Source organism: Mauremys reevesii, linkage group 16 (assembly GCF_016161935.1).
Source record: "Mauremys reevesii isolate NIE-2019 linkage group 16, ASM1616193v1, whole genome shotgun sequence".
NCBI classification, from domain to species: domain Eukaryota; kingdom Metazoa; phylum Chordata; order Testudines; family Geoemydidae; genus Mauremys; species Mauremys reevesii.
The window spans coordinates 32,136,978-32,156,247 of record NC_052638.1 but is presented as its reverse complement, the minus strand read 5'-3'; the positions used below and the strand labels follow the sequence as shown (position 1 = coordinate 32,156,247).

Genomic DNA, 19,270 nt, shown 5'->3' with positions numbered 1-19,270 from the left:
TTAAGCTCTTGAAAACCTAACACATGATATTCTTTCTACTCTATTATCTGCCAACAAAAATATTTGGTTCTATGTAAGACTATAGCAAGAGTGTGATAATAGCACTCTCCTTCTATTTTTATATGCCACTGTACACTGACAAGATCATATGCGGTGACACTAGTTAATATATTCTGTATCAAAGTTTAAATCTTATGATACATTTATTGAATTTTAATTATACAAGTGTCTAGCAAGAAGTCAGAAGGGGTTTTGAATGACCGATTTACATTAATTAAAAACACGAGAGACTATTTAGCCATGTCATTTTAAAGTCAACTTAATAACCTTGTGTATATTTTTGTTTTATAACTTATTTTTTAAAGACAGAGATCAAGCCAGCTGGGCACATACTTAGTCTATGTAACCATGTATTTCCTACCACTGTTACCTTCAGAATCCCTCCAATACTTCCATTTGTTCATAACATCCACTTGTTGCAGTTTGTCTTGAAGTAGATGGTAAGCTCTCCAAGGCAAGGCCTACTTTTTACTATATGATTATATAATGTCAAGTAAAATAGGGACATGGCCCTGATTATGGCTTCTGCTTGCTACAATAACAAAAGGACTATATAAATAGAACAGGACAGAGCTGCTGCTGCTGCTATTACTATCTGCCATAAAAAAAAAAGAAAAAACCAAGTATGGACATCTGTTTTAACTAATTTCAATATGTTTTGGTTTGGGAAAAGTAAGGGGGGGGGGAGAATCCAATTTTCAAATTTCAAATTTCAATTTTCACTAGTTTAAATAGTATAAACATCTGTTGGAATCACCATGTTAACAAGTTTCAGCGGCAGAACACCTGCAAACTTCCTGTGAATCACTATGACCAGCATTGATACAATATATCACACATTACTCCACTGTAGGCAGCCATAAAAGAGGCTTGGATGGGGTGGAGTTGCATTACTTTCAGTATGATAATCCATTTACAGCAATAATTAAAATGGTAAATGTGCAAAAGCCTAAGATTGCAAAGAAAGATTAAGTTTAAGAAAGTTACTTAAGAGTATTCAGTAGTATAGTTAGACATCTGTAACACTATTCCTTAAAACAGGCACTTAAAATAGCCTGACTCCATGAAGAGTGCCCTAATTACTGTAACTAAAGTCACTACAGTCACAGCAAGTAACAGCAAATAAAAAGGTTTATATTAGAACACTTCTCTTCAATGCTTCAGGGAATCAGCTAAAACTAAGGCCTGTAGGCAATGTTTCCTTGTACTAAATTCTGTCATGCAGAGTATTCTCATTGCCACATGCAAGAGGCCGCATGACCTCTCCCAAGAATGGAGATCTACAGTATGCGGCAACATTCATCTCTGAAGGAAACATACACTCTCACATTCAGATTGGAGCAACACCTCCTTTATGAACTTAACCACTAAAAAAAGGCATTTTTTAAAACACACAAGATAGACCTTTGCCCACTATTTGGATCAAAATGAAACATCTGACCAGCTGGTAAGCTGGTATAATTTATAAGTGTAATGTAAGTAAACAATTTAAAAATGCCATTATCACAAAAATAAATGTGAGAAAAATGAAAATAAAAAGCTCTCAGTAATTAGCAGTAACCTGTTTAGCAAATTATTGTGAATACACTAGAAGTGAAAATTTAAAGACTAGCTTTCCCAAAAGTTGGGCCTTTGAGCCTTACCTTATGCTACCCACCATTCTCAGTGCTTCTCTACTAAACCTTGTTTTGTGAAATAAAATGAAAAGCTTGATTCTTTTTAACTATTTCTATTGTAATAGCACCAAAAGGCCCCTGTCAGGATCAGGACCTCACTGTGCTAACCACTTGAGATGTTACACATATGCAACAAACTATGAACTATGGATTGTACATAATTACACAGATTCAGCATGTGACTCAGCCATTAATCTGACAAGCTATTGGGGGCAATGTTATTGATGGAGCTATTCAGGGATGATACCCGACTCCTGTCCTCTCCTTCCCTGCTTCTTTTCAAATTAAAATAATTGATTTTCTCTGTTTCCCTGGCTCAGAGGGAGAACGAGTTGTGCAACCTCACCACCACTGGCATCCATCATTGTAAGAGCACCCGAGATGGGGCTGAACTACCACCAAGATAGGCTCGACTCAGTATGGGTATAGATACCTTCTTTACGCATCCTGAATGCTTGGTCTCAAACAGGATGGAGCCATTTTTTTTCCTTTGGGAATATCATTCCCTCTCAGTGAGCAAGTGATAAGAGACAGTCAATAAGGTTCAAAAGCAGGCAATTTTCAGCAAAGCCCATTTGACAGCACGGCAATCTCTTAATAAAGAAGAATGTTAGAGGTAGGCACGAAAGGCCTAGTTAACCTTCTTTGCTAACGGACCCAATCGAGTGTTCGCTAGAGTCCATGGCAAGACTCCCACAGACCTCAGTGTGCATTAGAAAGGACCCATTGTAGGGAATCAAACAGTAGGTAGACCCATTTTTAATGCATTACTTATAATCCTTTCAAACCATGAAGTTCTGTTAGCTAACTCATCATTCTAAGGGGACTACTGAAATATTGTAATTATGAATCCATTTGTAATACAGTTTGTCTGAAAATATGTACAAAGGCTGCTGAAACTGTTCTCTAAAATGATACATCGGTGACTTTTGGGGGCAGGAGGAACCTGAGACTACTATATTGGCAATATAGCTCCTCAAATGGCAAACTCCGGACACACCCCATGCATTGGGTACTTACAACTTTATCTCTCAACAAATTTCTTCAGATGAATCTAGGGGGCTTCTCTCCATTGAGTGGTATGTTTTAAATTCAGGCAAGTTTGGGGGTTATCTCAACACAAAAAGAAGTGTCTGAAAACGTCTTAACAGTCAGTAAATTTTCCATGCTCAGATAGTTAAAAATGGCTTCTACCTGTTGATAAACTGTATAGTAAATGTCTTGACCACACTTTGGTTCATTATGAAATACACTGAAGAGACCAAATAACCAATATCTGACCGGTTTATTAATATGGTACATGAAAAAGAAGCTATATGATATAAGTCTACAAAGAGCAGTTCCATGCAGACACATCACATTCACCTTATGCAAGTGTGATTTTACAAGTTACACATTTCTTTACATGAACTGAAAAACAACCCATTGGCATATTCCAGTTACCTAACTAGTTGTTCTGTTTCTTCCTTATCTTTGTTTTGGACACTAGAATTCCAGGTACTGATCCATTAAGGTACTTCCGTAGCTTGTACTAAGACATAGGTCTGGTCTACACTGGCGGGGGCAGGGGGAGGAAACAATCTAAGATATGCAACTTCAGCTACGAGAATAGAGTAGCTGAAGTTAACGTATCTTATATAGACTTAGAATCACTTACTTCATGTCCTCGCATCGCGGGATTGACGGCCACCGCTCCCACGTCAATTCTGCTTCCACCTCTCGCCGTGGTAGAGTTCCAGAGTCGATAGCAGAGTGATTGGGGGATCGATTACAACTAGTGTAGACGTGATAAATCGATTCCCGATAGATCGATCACTGATGTACCCACAGAATGAATGTATCTTGATTTTGACAGGTTTCCTATCTGCTTGTGCCAAATGCTTACTTCAGCAAGTGCAAGGTGTTATGGGATATTTAGTGTAAGTGAACAGGATTATGGTATAGGCTAGTTTAGGCTAAATCACTGTTATCTTTTTATAAACATAAATATATAATTTGTATACTAGACAGGATATATAAGTCAACATACCAAACCACCACCAGCACACACACACACACACACTCACACTCTCCCGCACCTCCTCACACACTCCTGGTTTAAAAATAAATAAATAAATAAATAAATAAATAAAAACACTGCCATTGGATTAAGAATAAGGATAAGGAAGATGATATTCACCAGGAAGCTATAAGCCTCTGAAAAAGAAGGGTTTACCCTGAGTGCTTTCCCTCAGCCATCAGTGATGTCATTAGCAAGGTTCTCTAATCACAGCACCTCCATATTCATCTATTTACATACCAAATGTACCTGAGCATGCACTTAATTGAAAATTCAAAACAACTTTTAAAATTCTTTAAATGTGTGTTGAAGCACATCACTAACCCCACAGCATTCCACCCCTAATATGTGCAGCTACCCATTAACAGGGCAACGGAAATCAGGCATTCCAACATTGTCAATCTAAAGTAATACATAGAAAGTTAATCTGAAATGGTTTTAGGACCCTTTACTACAGCTCACAGGTTTGACAGCGTGATCACCATTAAAACCGTGCTTGCATTTATAAGAGGCAAAAGGTTAAAGCAAATATGTACATCTGGATTTTTATAACTCCACTCCCATGATTTAAAAACTGAAGATGTGTAAAATGCTGCAAGGCATTCACTTACCATGGATTTGGTGAAAGGCCGAGCCAAGGTAAACAGCAGGGTATACACCCACCAGTTGCGATGAATGGATGAGTAGATCATATTTCCAGGATGCACTGCATTAGAAGTCACCCCGTGGGGAGAAAGGTGGCGGTTTAGCTCATTGGAGAACAATATATTGCAAAGCTTGGAACGGTTGTAGGCCACCATAGCCCAGAACTCTTTCTTAGATGGAGAAAGCAGGCTGAAGTCAAGCTTTCCTGAGGAATCTTTAATTTCTGAAAATCTAAAAAACAGTACACGTGCTTTAGACATTCTGGGCCAAATTCTGCTCTCATTTAAAACCGCACAACTCCTTGGAAGTCACAAAGGTTGTGCTGCTGCAAATGACAGCAGAATTTGGACTGCAACCAACACACAATTTGCTTAGCAGTTTCTTAAAATCTAATAGAAATTGTTTGTGGTCCTCAAAAATAACTTCATGTTATATGGGAGTAAAAGTATTAAATAAATTCACATCAGAAGCAAAAGATAACCCGTTAAATCCATGCTAACAGAAAGGTTATTTAAAAGCCATAGTTTATATTATATGAACTACATTCTTTTGCAACAGGAACAAAATCAGCTTTTTAGTTTTGTTTTTGAAGACTCACATGATTGACATACATTTAAATCATTTCGAATAAAAGATTTCTGCTTTTCAAAGCAGAGTAATACAGTATTAATTCTTAACCATTTTTTCCTAGATTATTTTAATCTAATGCTCAAGTACTGCATATTTTAGTTTAAGTGTCCAAGTAAGTACAGATGACTCTTGCTGCCTCTTAGACTCTTTTTAGATTAAAAATTGATGATTATAAAGTGGTTATAACCTTGGTAACTTGCCATCAATAGTCTTATATGTTTAAAAGATAAATGTAAACAAAGCCAAAATGAGTTCTGGCAGACTATAATGTTTTTAAGTATACCCATGACATGACTGAACACAAATCAAAGTAACTAGTTGATGTTTTTTAATTGGGTCTGACAGAGTCATTAAACACCAGCTGTTTGTTTCTTTCTTTCTTTTTTAATAATAACAAAGTAGTGAATGTACTAAAGACACTTGCATGAAAAAAGGTTATTTTCTAGATAGTTCTCTATCCATCCTTACATTTTTTGGTTTATTAAATTACCAGTATGCATTAGTACTGAGAAATAAATATCACTGATAGTTGCAAAACTATGCTCCACATAAGAGTGCTACTTTAAGGGGTGGCGTGTAAGGGAGGTTTAGCAAACTCACTTCAATATGTAGAGCTTTCAGAATCAGCTGGGGAAATGAGGGACAAGCATAATTGTGGTGTACATTATAAAAAAATATTTTAAAATGCCTTTCCTGATTTCGCATTATACACTCCAAATTAAGCAATCGACTGGTGTGTTTGTGTTTGGGGGTTTTTAAACTTATGTCGGGGCAAAAACTGTAAAATACACAGATAAAAAGCCTGACAATGCCTTGTCCTTTTCAGAATCAGTCCCTCATTTGATCTCAGGTAATAAAATGCTTCTTTCATAATTTTCACATTTATTTAGGGCACAACTCTGAAATCAGCGGGACTAATCCAAGAGTAAATTATTACTCAACATGAATAAGGGTGGCAGACTTTGCTAATCAAGCCCTTAGTAGCTGTCTAAACCACCGAAGTATACTATACAAATAGTGTTTTCTGTCTGTCATCAACACAATAGTAATGTAGCAACACATTTTCAGCCCAATCCTGTCAGTCAGTCTTAAGTCGGCAGCTCCATTCACTTTGTTGGACAATCAAATTAACTATACAGAAATAAAGATAGGAGGAAATTCAATTTAGTTATTATTCTTATTTTTGTATGATACACTTAAAAGTCATTTTAGAAGTAGTTTAACTCAATTCATTTGCACTGAATCCAGATAAGTAAATAAAATAGAGCAAAGGACCAGAGAGGCAAATAAATGTTTTGCCTCAGAGCAGTCTAGCATAATAATTTCTGCAAACATAGGACTTTATTTTCCCCCAACAGGGAGCCTTGATTCCAACAAAAAGATTCAGCCAAGGTTTATGGAAGTAACTAGATACCAACACTTCTGTTTTACAACATGGTTAAAGGCTCAGAGTTCTCAAGTAAGTTGGAAAGTACTACTAGTATTAAGACCTGCTCTCTAAACTAGCTCTTTGCATCAGCTTATTGTCACTGAACAGCTAGAAAAAACAGCCATTTAACAATTATTTAAAATGTTTAAATATGATCTAAGACACGAGAAATGAACCCCTAAAACAGAAAAGCAATAGGTGGGATTAGTAATTATATTCTGACATGCACAGTGACTTATTTTTTCCTAGGTTTCCATAAAACTTGGCTCATCTCATTCAGTTAGCAACGAGCACTTTAAAATAATCTTATTTTTCAAAACAAAGATAAATCTGTGTAAAGATATGAGCTCTAGTTCCACACAGCACTTAAGGGGGAAAAAAAACCAAAGATGTCATTTAAAATACTATTTGAGATACAAGCTTACAAAGGGAAACAAGCAGCTGACAATTCAACATAATCTGCCATTAAACAACAGCTCATTTATACATATCCCATTGTGCCCTCCACATCTGGCAAGTGATTGGAGTTGGCAGATTTATGTCTAGAGCTATCTTGCCTGCCCCACAGTAGCCTCCCTCACTCCTAACAGGACTCTGCAACTTGCTTTCACAAACCTGGTGTGATTTGCAAAGATAAGGATGTCCAGATTTTGTTACCACCTAATTACTATATGTTTCATGTCTTTTAACACCAGGGAGGATTATTACTGGCATTTTCTACTGCTTCCTTTGATTTCAGCCGTCATAAATTTAAAATGGTAAAAGTAAATCTATCTTCAGTGTGTCATTTATACCATAAGCCCCTCTGTTTGGAAGTGATAAAGATTTCAGTCTGACCCTTGGCTGGTCTCTCTCTACCGGGTCTCCAGGGTTACATTCTATGGAAACATGATTAAAAAAATAAGCTTCATTCTGGGTCTCTTAAAACAGTGCAGAAATAAATAAATAAAAGTAGTTGCACATTTTCCCTCTTGCTTTGCTAAATCTCTTGCACACCATGCAAAAAAGTGAAATAGAAATCAACAATAATGTTTTAAAGCAGGCCATGATGGGCCTAATAATCCTGCAATCCCTGCACATTCTGAACTAAATCTGAAGCCATCATGTGCTTTGGATACAGAAAGAATTCAGAATTGGGCCCTGAGGCCCAGATTTTTAAAGGTATTTAGGCACTGCTGCACTAAAATACCATTGACAGTAGGTGGGATTTAGACTCCTTATTGCCTAAATCACTTTTGAAAGAGGGATTTAGGAGTCTAAATTGGTTAGCTGTTGCAACGTTAAGTGCAGCAATGCCTAACTACCTTTAAAATCTGGGCCATAATCTACTGCAGGTAGTAATTGTTTTGTCTTTTTAAAAACTTCTCTCTTCAGTTATTAAAAACACTCTAAAACATTGCAAACATGTCTGAAATTTCATATTGTGCTTTTTGCCAAATTGTACTCCTAAAGGTAATCGGAGAGAAGTGCCATCTGATATCTTAATTGAAAATTTAACCAAAAGAGGCACAGCCAGATTTCTAATATAGACTAACTAACAAACTTCCCTTCCTACAATTACACAGCTAATGTCTGCACTGAATTCCCTAATTTCTCATTATAAAACAATTGGATTTCATCTAGCAGTCTTTAATTGCATTGTTTCTCCTGCTAGAATAACTGCACATTCTTCTTGGTAAGATGTTGAAGTTGTTGAATGACAAATCAATAAAGGTCATGCCATTCAGATTTAATCAATTATTATTCCATCTCCTAGCAAAATCAATGAGTGGCCTGAAGTGCAGTGAAAAATCTGCATTCCTACAAAGAGTGACCAAGACCGACCTATGCAGTATTATGAAACTTGTATGCACATAGAATCTCAGGGACAGATCCTGTATATAAGTAATCCTACTGACTTTAAAAAGGATTGCTCAAGCAAGAGTAAGCACTATAGGATTGGTATTTTTATTTTAAAGTTCGGTATTTCCAATGTGATGGTTTCATCCCAAGGATTGCAGAAAGGACCAATCAGAGCTAAATCAAGAACATATTGTGATTTTAACCAACCTGTGTGATTCTGATGAAACCATCACAACTCTTGCTGGAGATGAGCGGCGTAGAATGTCTTCAAGAAGTTGGACAAGGTAAAAATGCCCCAGGTGATTCACCTGGAAGGTGGCCTCTAGGTCATCTTCTGTCAAGGACCATGGAGCAGCAAAAACAGCAGCATTGCAGATCAGCATATGGAGTGGCCTGAATAATCAACAAGACACGCTGACATTAAAAAATTAAATCAAATCAAGTAAATAAAGTACAAAGAATTAGATTAATTAAATGTATTGTTATCGTGATTTATGCCACCTTCTTATCATTTCAGAATTTCCACTGGAAAAACAAAAACAAAGGTAACTGAACAACTGGAGCTCAAATACTTTGCATCTCCAGGTTCACCATCAACACAAAGGGTTTAGAATGGTCAGAAAAACAGTGGATACTAGATGGATGGCTGACATGCATAGATATATTAGACAGATCCTCCAGATATTCTACTCCAGATGTCATTAAATCTCCAAAGCAGGGAACAAAATTTGACAGGCTGAATCTGCGAAACATAATTCCTCTAACCATAAGAATTTTACCCCATATTCTTGGTCTTAATGTGCCCAAGGAGTAAAGATTACACAAGCTGATCAGTCTCCATGCAAGTCACCTTCATGCACAGACATTATGGACATTTAAGTACTGCAGACTGACACCTTTTAAAACCCAACTTTTTATCTGTCAGCCATGTCACGTATTTAACTCCCAAATAGGCAAAGTCACGCTAACAAGTTCTAATTTGTACAAACAGCTAACCAACCCAGAAATGTATAATTTAAAATAGAACGAAGTGCAAGTATAGGGGGAAAGAAGAATGGTTCGTTTGTCTTCTGCTTCAAGTACCCACTGCCTGATGATGGGATGGCTGCGGGCCATGCTTCCCTATGTACCATGAAAGGGCAAGTGCACAAGCCAATCATCACCACTTTTCTAGATGGTTCCAAGGCTGCAGCAGCAGGGCCCATGCATCCGAGTATTGGAGTTCTACAGAGACAATCCTATGAGAAATGTCAAAAATTAAGACTTGGATTTCCAAAGAAGCCTAAGGTAATTAGGCACTAAGCATCTTTTAAGCACTATTGAAAATCCCATCTTCAATAATAGCCTAATTATCTAAAAGACTTTTTGGGAAATTAAAAAAAGGGGTCACAGACATCAGTTTAATATGACTATACTGAGAATGTTATCATCAATGAGATTAGATAGACAGACAGATAAAAACCTTTAGTTAAAAATAAATTTCACCTAGAAACCCAGAAACAGTTCATTATGTCACAGTTCTGAAATAGTAATGTAATGATGTCTGATCAGTTGTCAACAGTCCCATATTTTTATCTTTAGGTTCATTCTTGAAGAAGCTTCACAGAAACCTTTAGAGGAAAATATTGAAACACGTGGAAGCCTTATGAAGTACATTTTCTAATGGGCGGGGCTTCTGCTTTCTTTTGCTCCCACATTTTACGCTAGCAAAATAAATTGTGACTATTCTAAGCATGCAAAAGGGAGGCTGCATTTTTGAAAATGTGGCTCTATGTTTCTGTTCAAGCATCCTGGGTCAAAGTCTGCCTGTGTTTCGCCTGTGCAATCCTACTCCACACAGTAGGAATGAATGGAAGGAACAAAGGATGACCAACCCAGAGAATCTACACAGAAACATAAGACCATATTTTCATAAGGGCAACCTTCCTTTTGTAGGCACAATTAGCCCCACACCTGAATTGCAACTGCACAACACTCATATGAAATGCCAGTATTCATTTCTGTCCTCAGTTTATTTTGCAATCACAAAAAAAATGAGAGTGCATGTTGTGCTTGCCAAAAGGAATATAAAGTCACAAACCTTCAGAGAATGCATCTTATGAAGTGTTAGATGACTCATTATCACCTCAGAAAGTTTATGTGAAGCTTCTGGAAGAATTCATTTGCAGATAAGATATATACATGTCTTTTAAGACAGGAGTATAATACTGATTTAGAACTGTGCTGCAGTATGTAAACAGTGGAAACCATAGTATGTCACCAGTGTGTGTCTGCTATTGGTTCAAAGTTCCCTCATCTTGAAATATGTAGATCTATATTACAGGTCAAATGCTGCCCTCAGATGTGCACACACATCCTGACTAAGTGAAAGACAGGAAAGCAGGTCACAAAAGAGATGTGCAAAAAATCCATTGAAATGTACAAATAAAAACTAAACAGGAAACACTGAGTACTTAAGTATTAAAAATTATTGATCTTCATGCAGTTCTTTCATAATTGTAGGTTTGATTTACATAAGGCACTTTTAACCATCTGGAATTACGAATAGACAGTGAATCAAATCCTGTCATTTGCGACTAACTGCAAGTGGGCTGACATGACACAGTGGAGTTCCATCAGTGTCAGAATGAAGGGGCCCCCTCCCCAGGGTGTAGAGCACCCACAAAACTGCTCAGGAGCACCACTACTCCAACTCATAGGTTGTAGTTCTGCCCATGCTTATTGTGCTTCCCTTATAAAGGCTACTGTCCCTTCCAGCTATCTAACCATGGATTCACTGGCCACGCCCATGCCTCTCACCATCAGGCACCCCAAACCTCTATTTAATGCAGTGGATGGTCTGTTAAACATCTCCACATATACACTGCCTTTCTAGTATACACCTGGCTGGGGACAAGGGGCAGGGGTTAGCCTAGTGTACATTTATCATAGATACACCATTAACCAACTTTCATTAATTTTTGCAGATCTTCAGCATATAAAAATCAAGGGACAGTGCTTAATTTAGTTTCTGCTTACACTGTGAATATGCATTATCTCACTTTTTCATATTTACCTGATGATTTAATTTATGAATTAGTGTCCTAGATACAAGACATCTTTTTCCCTCAAAAATAAAAAGCTAGTTTGTGAGGTATATTAATATAAATGTTGTAGTTGGTACTTGGCAATGACTTTATGACAAGACACTGTATTGTGAATTCTCAATACACCAATGACAATAAAAAGAATATCCCTCATTGTTACTTTCAGTTGGCCTTTAAATTTATAAGGCAAATGAACACCGCATAAAATGACACAATCTGATATAAGAGAACACAATAAGACAGAATGAGCCCACATATGAACCTGGACTATATTCTACGTAACCACATTTTAATATCCTTCATTAATGCTAATTATACAGTAACTACCAGAGGCAAAATATGTACCCTGTACCTAAACCTGTCAGCTCAATTAATTAAAAACAGGATTCCAGAATATAAAACTATAAAATACTGTGAATTTTTAATTGTAAAGGCATTTAATTGAGTTTCATAAAAACAGAGAATTAGTCTTGCCTCTTTTTAATGAGGTTTTTATTTTTGAAATAACATCTTTTACTAAAAGTATTTTTTAACTAAAAGTAATTAAGATTCAAGAGTCCCTAAAATTATGAATCTCTACAGTATTCTATCACAATAATTAGTTTTATCTGTACAAAAATATACAAATAATAAAAATAGAAATACTTTAATCAAATCCCCTAGCTAAACAGTAGCAGATTTTTTTTAAAAAAATTTTTTTTAGTTAATTTTAGTGTTTGTAAATGAGCAGGGGCGGCTCTAGGAATTCCACCACCCCAAGCAGGGCGGCGCCCCATGGGGCGCGCTTTGGCGGATGCGCGGCTCCGGGGGACCTCCTGCAGACGTGCCTGCGGAGGGTCCGCTGGTCCCGCAGCTCTGGTGGACCTCATGCAGGCATGCCTGCGGATGCTCCACCGGAGACACGGGACCAGCAGACCCTCTGCAGGCATTTCTGCGGGAGGTCCACCGGAGCTGCGGGACCAGCGGACCCTCCGCAGTCATGCCTGCGGGAGGTCCGCCAGAGCCGCCTGCCGCCCTCCCGGCAAAATGCCGCCCCAATCGTGCGCTTGGCCTGGGTCTGGGGTCTGGAGCCGGCCCTGTAAATGAGGCAAGACTTACAGTCCTGGAACCTTTTGGTCTGAGAGGATAATTCAAGATCTACGTCCGTTAAGTCACTGGTCTCCCTAGTGAGACTGCTAACAAGGGGCCAATAAGTGTCAAGTGTGATGGTAGTTTTTTGTGATGTGGACACCTACCCAATAAGAATTGAACAAAGATCACCTACTTATTTCACATTAGCCATGTAACAGCCCTTGTATGATCATGAATTTCAGCCACCAAGGGCAGATTCTAGTTTCCAAGGTGCAGTGCTTTTTATCACTGAACTTCTCATTGTGCAGTATCTAAATGTTCAGGCTATATGACAATTCACGCCACACATCTGATACTAAAGCCTTGCTTTATGACTGAAATAGTTTTAGTGGCTAGCAGGACTATGACCTTGATTTCACCAGTTCATTAAGAAACTGGGACGGTCTGCATTAGCCTTCGTTATGCCCCCTATAAAATAATCTTCTGCATTTAAAGTAGCCTGCTACTATTCTTCATCAAAGGTACAGGTAAATAGCAACAAAAAAAGTCAGCAGCAAGGCAGGATTTTCTGTTATGTTTATGCCTAGTGTTGACATTATGAGGCAGCTCTCTTTAACTGTACGACTCCTATTTGACATTTCTGTAAGCACCAGACAGCTAAAACCTTGCACAGTGTTTTAAACATTTACCCTTATGTCTCCTTAAAATGTCTTCAGCTAGTGACTTACACTGCACCAACTGAGCTAATGCATTCTACCATTACAATTTAAGTATGTATTGGGACCAGCATATAAGCTGCTCTACCACAGTACAATGTCACTGTTTCTTATCATCCCCAGCATAGCAGACCCAAGAATGTAATGTTTTAACTGCAAGCAGTACTGTGATTGTAAAAAAAACCCTCTCTCTATGCTGATGAGTAATTAGAATTTGGTAACTGTAAAAAGGTCTCTGAATTAGCAAGGGTATTTTTTCTATTAATGCCTTAAAAATATCTCCAGCCTTGTGCACTGCACATATCCTTGACAAGTCACTAACTCTTGTACTTGGACAAGTTATTCAGATCATATGTGCTATGCTGAATCTACTATTAGAAGAAATAAAGTAATCCAAATTGAAACTGTGCACTGTTTTAAAATATGCAGAGTATGTTAATAAATGAATGAGATAGGGAAATTAAGTCATCTCTATAAATCAATTCGTTATGGAATTTAACAATCAGTTTGTTAGCATATGATGCAAAACTATGATCTGTCAACAGTCTTGTGAACTGGCCCTGTGCAGCAGTAGCTACTTTCAAGGGAATTAATTACTGGAGATTTGCAAATGGAAGAATAATATTTTCCAACAAATGTAGCCCATGCATTAGGAGGTTAAACAAACACACCAAAATGTCAATGCAGTTTTTGGCTTTGGTGTTCTCCCATTTAAAACACAATGAAACAGTTAACTAGAACGTTATGCAAAGGGAATACTTCTCAAATCTTCCCATGAAGCAGAATGTCACACCATCTGGGGCACTTCTCAAGTGATTTGAAAAGTTCATATTGTTTGGAATTATACAGAAATTTAACAGAAAAGGCTTTGCCATATCCCCTAAGTCCCATAAGCAACTGTAGACCTATGTCACAGCCACAAATGGATGCAGAGAGATGTGACTTCTCCTCTGCTATAGCAGAAGCAAAGTCACAACCCTTTCTTTTCACAAACTTTTCTGTCATGTAACTTTAAACCCAGACTTGTTCCAATAAACCCCAGAAACTGGACACCTCATGCTGTGAAAAAGCATCTTATTTCACAGAAAATTCACCCACATCCAAGATAGTCTCATGGACCACAAGAAACAATAAGCTTAGCCTAGACGCAAGCTAAGCCTAGAACAATGCTCCTCTTTTTGAAATTCAGCCCATTTACACAAACAGAAGTCATGGTAATAATGAGGGCAATCTGAGCCACCAGTTGTGACTCTGATATTAGTCTTTCTTACATGGTGGGATAGTAGAGAAAACCTAGAGCTCCCACTAACAGAGTCTCCAATGCCATCTGTCAGATTCCTGTATTCCAGATGCCTGTCAGACAGGCTTCACTGCAAGGCAAGATACACAGACAGCACCTGTAGCCCAGATGGATGATCTCCTCTTATCCACAGACAGGAGAAATACATCCACTCTCATCCTGCTGTACCTCTTTGAAGCATTTGACACTGTTGATCAGCAAATACACCTTCCCCACCTCCAAGAGGCTGCATGGGTGAATGGAAATAGACTGAAATAGTTCAGCTCCTTCCCTCAGCTCAAACTCAAAGGCCATTATGGGCAACTGTCTGTCTGCCTCCAGAAATCTCATCTGAACAGGCCCATACAGCCCAGTCCTCTCTTCCACATTATTCAGCACTTCTGTGAATCCAGAACTTTCTTAAAGAAAAGAAATAAGAGTGACCAATATCTGACTGCATTCACAACTAAATATAAAACTCACCCTTTTGTCTTGTTTTTTTCCCTGCCAGTACATCCTCTCGCACAACAATGGACGTACATAAAAAGCCAGCAAATCTCATCAAGTAACTTACTCCTTCCTCCTGTGAAGGAAGGGAAAAATACTGATACTGCTGGTTATTTTTTTTTAAATCTGGGAACGTGCTCAGATACTATGGTGATAGAAGAGCATAGAAGTTAGACAGATGTCAATAGACCAGCAGACAGGCCTAGTCCTCCTCTTTGTGGGGGGCTTGTTCTTCTACATATAAAACTAAAAGCTCAACATCTGAACAAGGAAGGAAGGTTCTGCCTTAAAAAAAATCAGGAAATAATTCATACAACATGTGCAATGTCACCCTGCAGTTGGCCTTTCTCACATCTATCCCACCCTCAGAACTCCTACAAAAATAATCTAAATGTGGGATTTCACCTTAAACTACAACATGGAGTTAGATTTGAAATAAGAGAATTCAGATAGAGTTTAATTTGTCAACATGTCATGACTCATACATTCAGCTATTTTACACACTGTAAACATACTATGTGATATTAGAAATCCTGGGGCTTAGGAATTCCCTTGCCCCCACCACACACACTTTGTCATTTGAAATGTTTACAGAAGGAACTTAAAAAAATAAAGGTCAAGGTGAGTCAATTTTTTTGTTTTTTTGTTTTGACTTACTACTGTGGATACCGTCTCCTTTGACCAGTTCAGTCCCTGGACATACACTTTCCCTCCTCTACCACTCCTCCTGAACTTCTCAAACAAGTTATGGAAGAACTGATTTAGAGCATCTTATTCACCACATATTGGCTCCAGAGACCCTGATTCCCCAGACTCCTGCAGAAACCCAAAGCAACACCCAGGATTCCACCTCTGTTCACCAACTTCTAGTAGTAGGGCATATTATTAAATTCAGATCAAGAGTCTCTGTACTTGAGAGCACTGAGGCAGATAAACTGATGTTCCAGACTGAGGTATGACTCACATTTCATCCGTTTGCTCCATTCCACTAGAAAGGATTTTATCATCCAATCATACCAGTATGTCTTGCTTCCTTCTTCTCTTGGAGTCATGTCTACTACATTTCCCATATTCAGGCATCATTATGCACCAGACTGGACTTTCTTTCACAGGGTTATAACCTGGCGTCAATTACAACTCTCTCTCTCACAGAAAGTGCCATACTTAGGGTATTGGGACAAACCAGAACAAAAGTCAACTCTCCACTCTGCCCTAATATGCCCGCATCAGGCAGCATTTCAAACCAAACTGTGACCTGAAAAAACACTATCTTAGGTCCAGTTCCTGTGTCCTGGCACAGCTATGAAACCCAAAATGCATGTTACTATTCTGCATGGAAGCCTCTGCAAGCTAGTACGTCTCTCCCCACCACTTTTAGTATTTCTCACTCTCCTAGCTGTTGAAAACGGGAGCATGGAAGTTGGGGTAGGAAGACTAGACTTCCCACCTGACCACTCTCCTTGGACATTAATGTGAGCTCTCCCAACTTTCACATTGGTCTGAGCTCAGCACCTATATAACTTTGCAGTTTTCCCTCCTTTCTGACTGTTGGGAAGAAAAAGGAGCTTTGCCTTCTCTCGTTTTCCTGCCCTCAAATCCTATTGCAGTCATGATTCTCTCCACCACTAGAACGCTATCTTATTGTCTTTCATCCCTGCAACCTCAGGCATGGAGCAGGAGAAACTTTTCTCTCTGCTGCCCAGAATGCTACAGGCAGCAGCAAGGGAAGTGTCCAGAGTCTGGTAAACTTTACTCTTTTGTTATAGGCACTCACCTGGGACAGTTTTCCACTTTCAAGTGAACAAGTGCATTTTTTTTAATCAAACCCTGATTGTAATTCATTTTTTATAAACATTTACAGGCACTTATTAAGCATAAACCTGCTGGAAGTGCACAATGAGTATTAATTTCTACAATAATTGTGGAATAATTTGTTTCAGCATATATTTCAAGAGGTACGATTTTTACCCATACGTACAAAGCACCCCTTAAAGGCAGAAAAATATATTATAAAAGTAGTAATCTGCCTTTTTTTTGTAATTTTTTTTGACACCTATCATGGGAAATAGCAAAGTCCTTCGAAAATGTTTTCAAGACCATGGTTGATCATTTGAACAGTAAAACATTTCATATATTTTACTTGCCAATGACAACTACTTTCTCTGTTTTGCCTAGAGATATGTGCAACTGTAACAGAGTTCAAAAAAACCCCAGCAGCTGCATTCTGCCATTCAGATCTGAAAAATTTCATGTTATGATAAAAATTGATGTACTTTGACATCCTCTGGGATTTCCTGCACCTTGGGAACAGCTAATGAAGAAATACAACCTTGCCAGAGTAAAACACAAGGTTTTGGATTCTAGGATTAAGACATTTGGTAAATGAGTGGCCGTTCTTACATCACCAGTAAAGCAACCATACTTTTCTGCCCAATGATTCTGCCTCAGTCTGTTCCGATTGTCTAGTCTGATGCTTTACACAAAAGACTTAATATATTTAAACTATATACTAAATAGTTACTGCTGTCCTTTGTGATATTCATGTTTTGTTAAAATTAAAATATCAATTAAATACACACATACTGTTTTTATTTTCTCATTACCCATTAAACTATAAAACTGCAAAATGCTTACTACTTCATTTGCAGCAAAAGATTTTTAATCATGCTTATTAAATCATAAATATTTTACATGCTTATATACCCAATTTGGCCCTCATAGTTGGTTAAATCTTGTGGAAAGAGATTGGATTCTTTATTCGGGAACATAGTTTCTGCCTCTAAATGTATTTCTACTCAGAAAATGATTCTCTTATCATGCCATTGTTAGGTGCCGTATTTATTATCTCAGTGATTCCTAAATTAAAATTTGCTCAGTTTAAAGGTTCTCTCTCTCTCCCCCGCACCCTCTTCCCCACCCAACCTGCTAGAACAGGAGATTGTGACCTTTTCTTTTGCCAGGTGACCATCAGCTATCCATGACCTTTATCACCTCCAAACTGGATTAGTGAAGCATGCTCTACTTGGGGCTATAGCTATACAGGCTATAGTTGTGTTCCTCCCCAAGAGGTGTTGTCATGTTGTCAACTTAACAGCCCACAGATGTAGACATGTGGGATCTGGAGGCAACTATGGAACTTTCTCTCCGCACTTCTCCAACGAAGCTTGAGCTTTTAAGCATGCTGGAAGACCCATCTATTTACCCAGGCTTTTGACTTAACGATCAGGGAGAAATGAGAAGTTATTATTGCTTGATGTTTCTTTATGGGGTGGGGTTTCTACTAAGCATTTGTGTTTCACCTTTCATTAGAGAATTTAACAGGAATTTTATTATTTAATCTATACACTTGTATTTCATAAACATAGACCACTAACAATATCAGAGATTGATGGGTTGTTTTTTTTTAGTTCAAATTTATATCATAAATTAGGGCCCAGTTCTGTAGTAAAGCTGCATGCAGGATTTCCTCGGAGGGCCTCCAATGCTTTACTCTACTCTCTGACCCTCTAAGCATTACCACCACCTAAAAAACTCCTGCACTAGGTGAAGGTGGGAGCACTTACTTTGAAACTTGTCAGTATGACCCCTTGTGCTGCAGCTTTGGCCAGAGATGTTACCAAAGATAGTTTCAAATATCCTTCTGGCACCAAGAGCAGCATTGATCTTGGCTGTACTAAAGAGGAAGCACAAACAAGTTCAAAAGAAAGTGGTCTCTTTTTTCATTCTCTTTATTTTCAAAGCCAGGAAGTTAGACGCAGACTAAGCTAAAATGGCCAAAGTCAGTACTTGGGTACCCTGAATGGTAAAAACAGCCCTTACAGCCTCAGATGCCAAAAACATCTGTAGTTTGATGACGAGTCAGGGTCACCCTCCAAAGACAAGTGGCAAGCCAACGCATTTTAGAGAAAGCAATTGTGAAAGTGTCACATCAGCATCTTCCTAGTTTGAATCCTGATTTAAAATTATAGTGCATGTGCGCGCACACAAGTGAAGTGTCCACTCAAATTAATTTTTACCTCATATAGACTCATGTTTATATCTGATACATCAAATGAAACTGAAGTGATCTGGTGAACAAGTGATCTCTGCTTCCACTGAGGTGGGGTCAAATTTAGGTTTTTAATTTAAAAAATACTGATGATTATTAGCTGCTGGAGCCACATAGCTTGACACTTTCAACCAAGACAGAGTAACAGTGTAGCAGAGTTTAGAAAAGAGAAAACATTTACGCAGTCAGCCAGTCCCGAGGTTTTAGTAAAGCACAATACCA

General features: G+C 38.1%; 1 protein-coding gene across 14 annotated transcripts in view; it reads right to left on the bottom strand.

Annotated features, from left to right (window-relative positions):
* WWOX (WW domain containing oxidoreductase) overlaps window positions 1-19,270 on the bottom strand; it is a 635,942-nt gene that overhangs the window by 454,009 nt on the left and 162,663 nt on the right. For 13 of the 14 annotated variants that reach the window (XM_039503876.1, XM_039503877.1, XM_039503875.1 and 10 more), the window contains exons 7-8: window positions 8,549-8,734; window positions 4,407-4,671 (exon numbers count right to left, since the gene is read on the bottom strand). In XM_039503876.1, the coding sequence (XP_039359810.1) occupies window positions 4,407-4,671; window positions 8,549-8,734 (451 nt within the window). Of the gene's footprint in view, window positions 1-4,406; window positions 4,672-8,548; window positions 8,735-14,996; window positions 15,077-19,270 lie in introns of those variants that run through there. The other variant, XM_039503890.1, reaches the window with a different exon arrangement.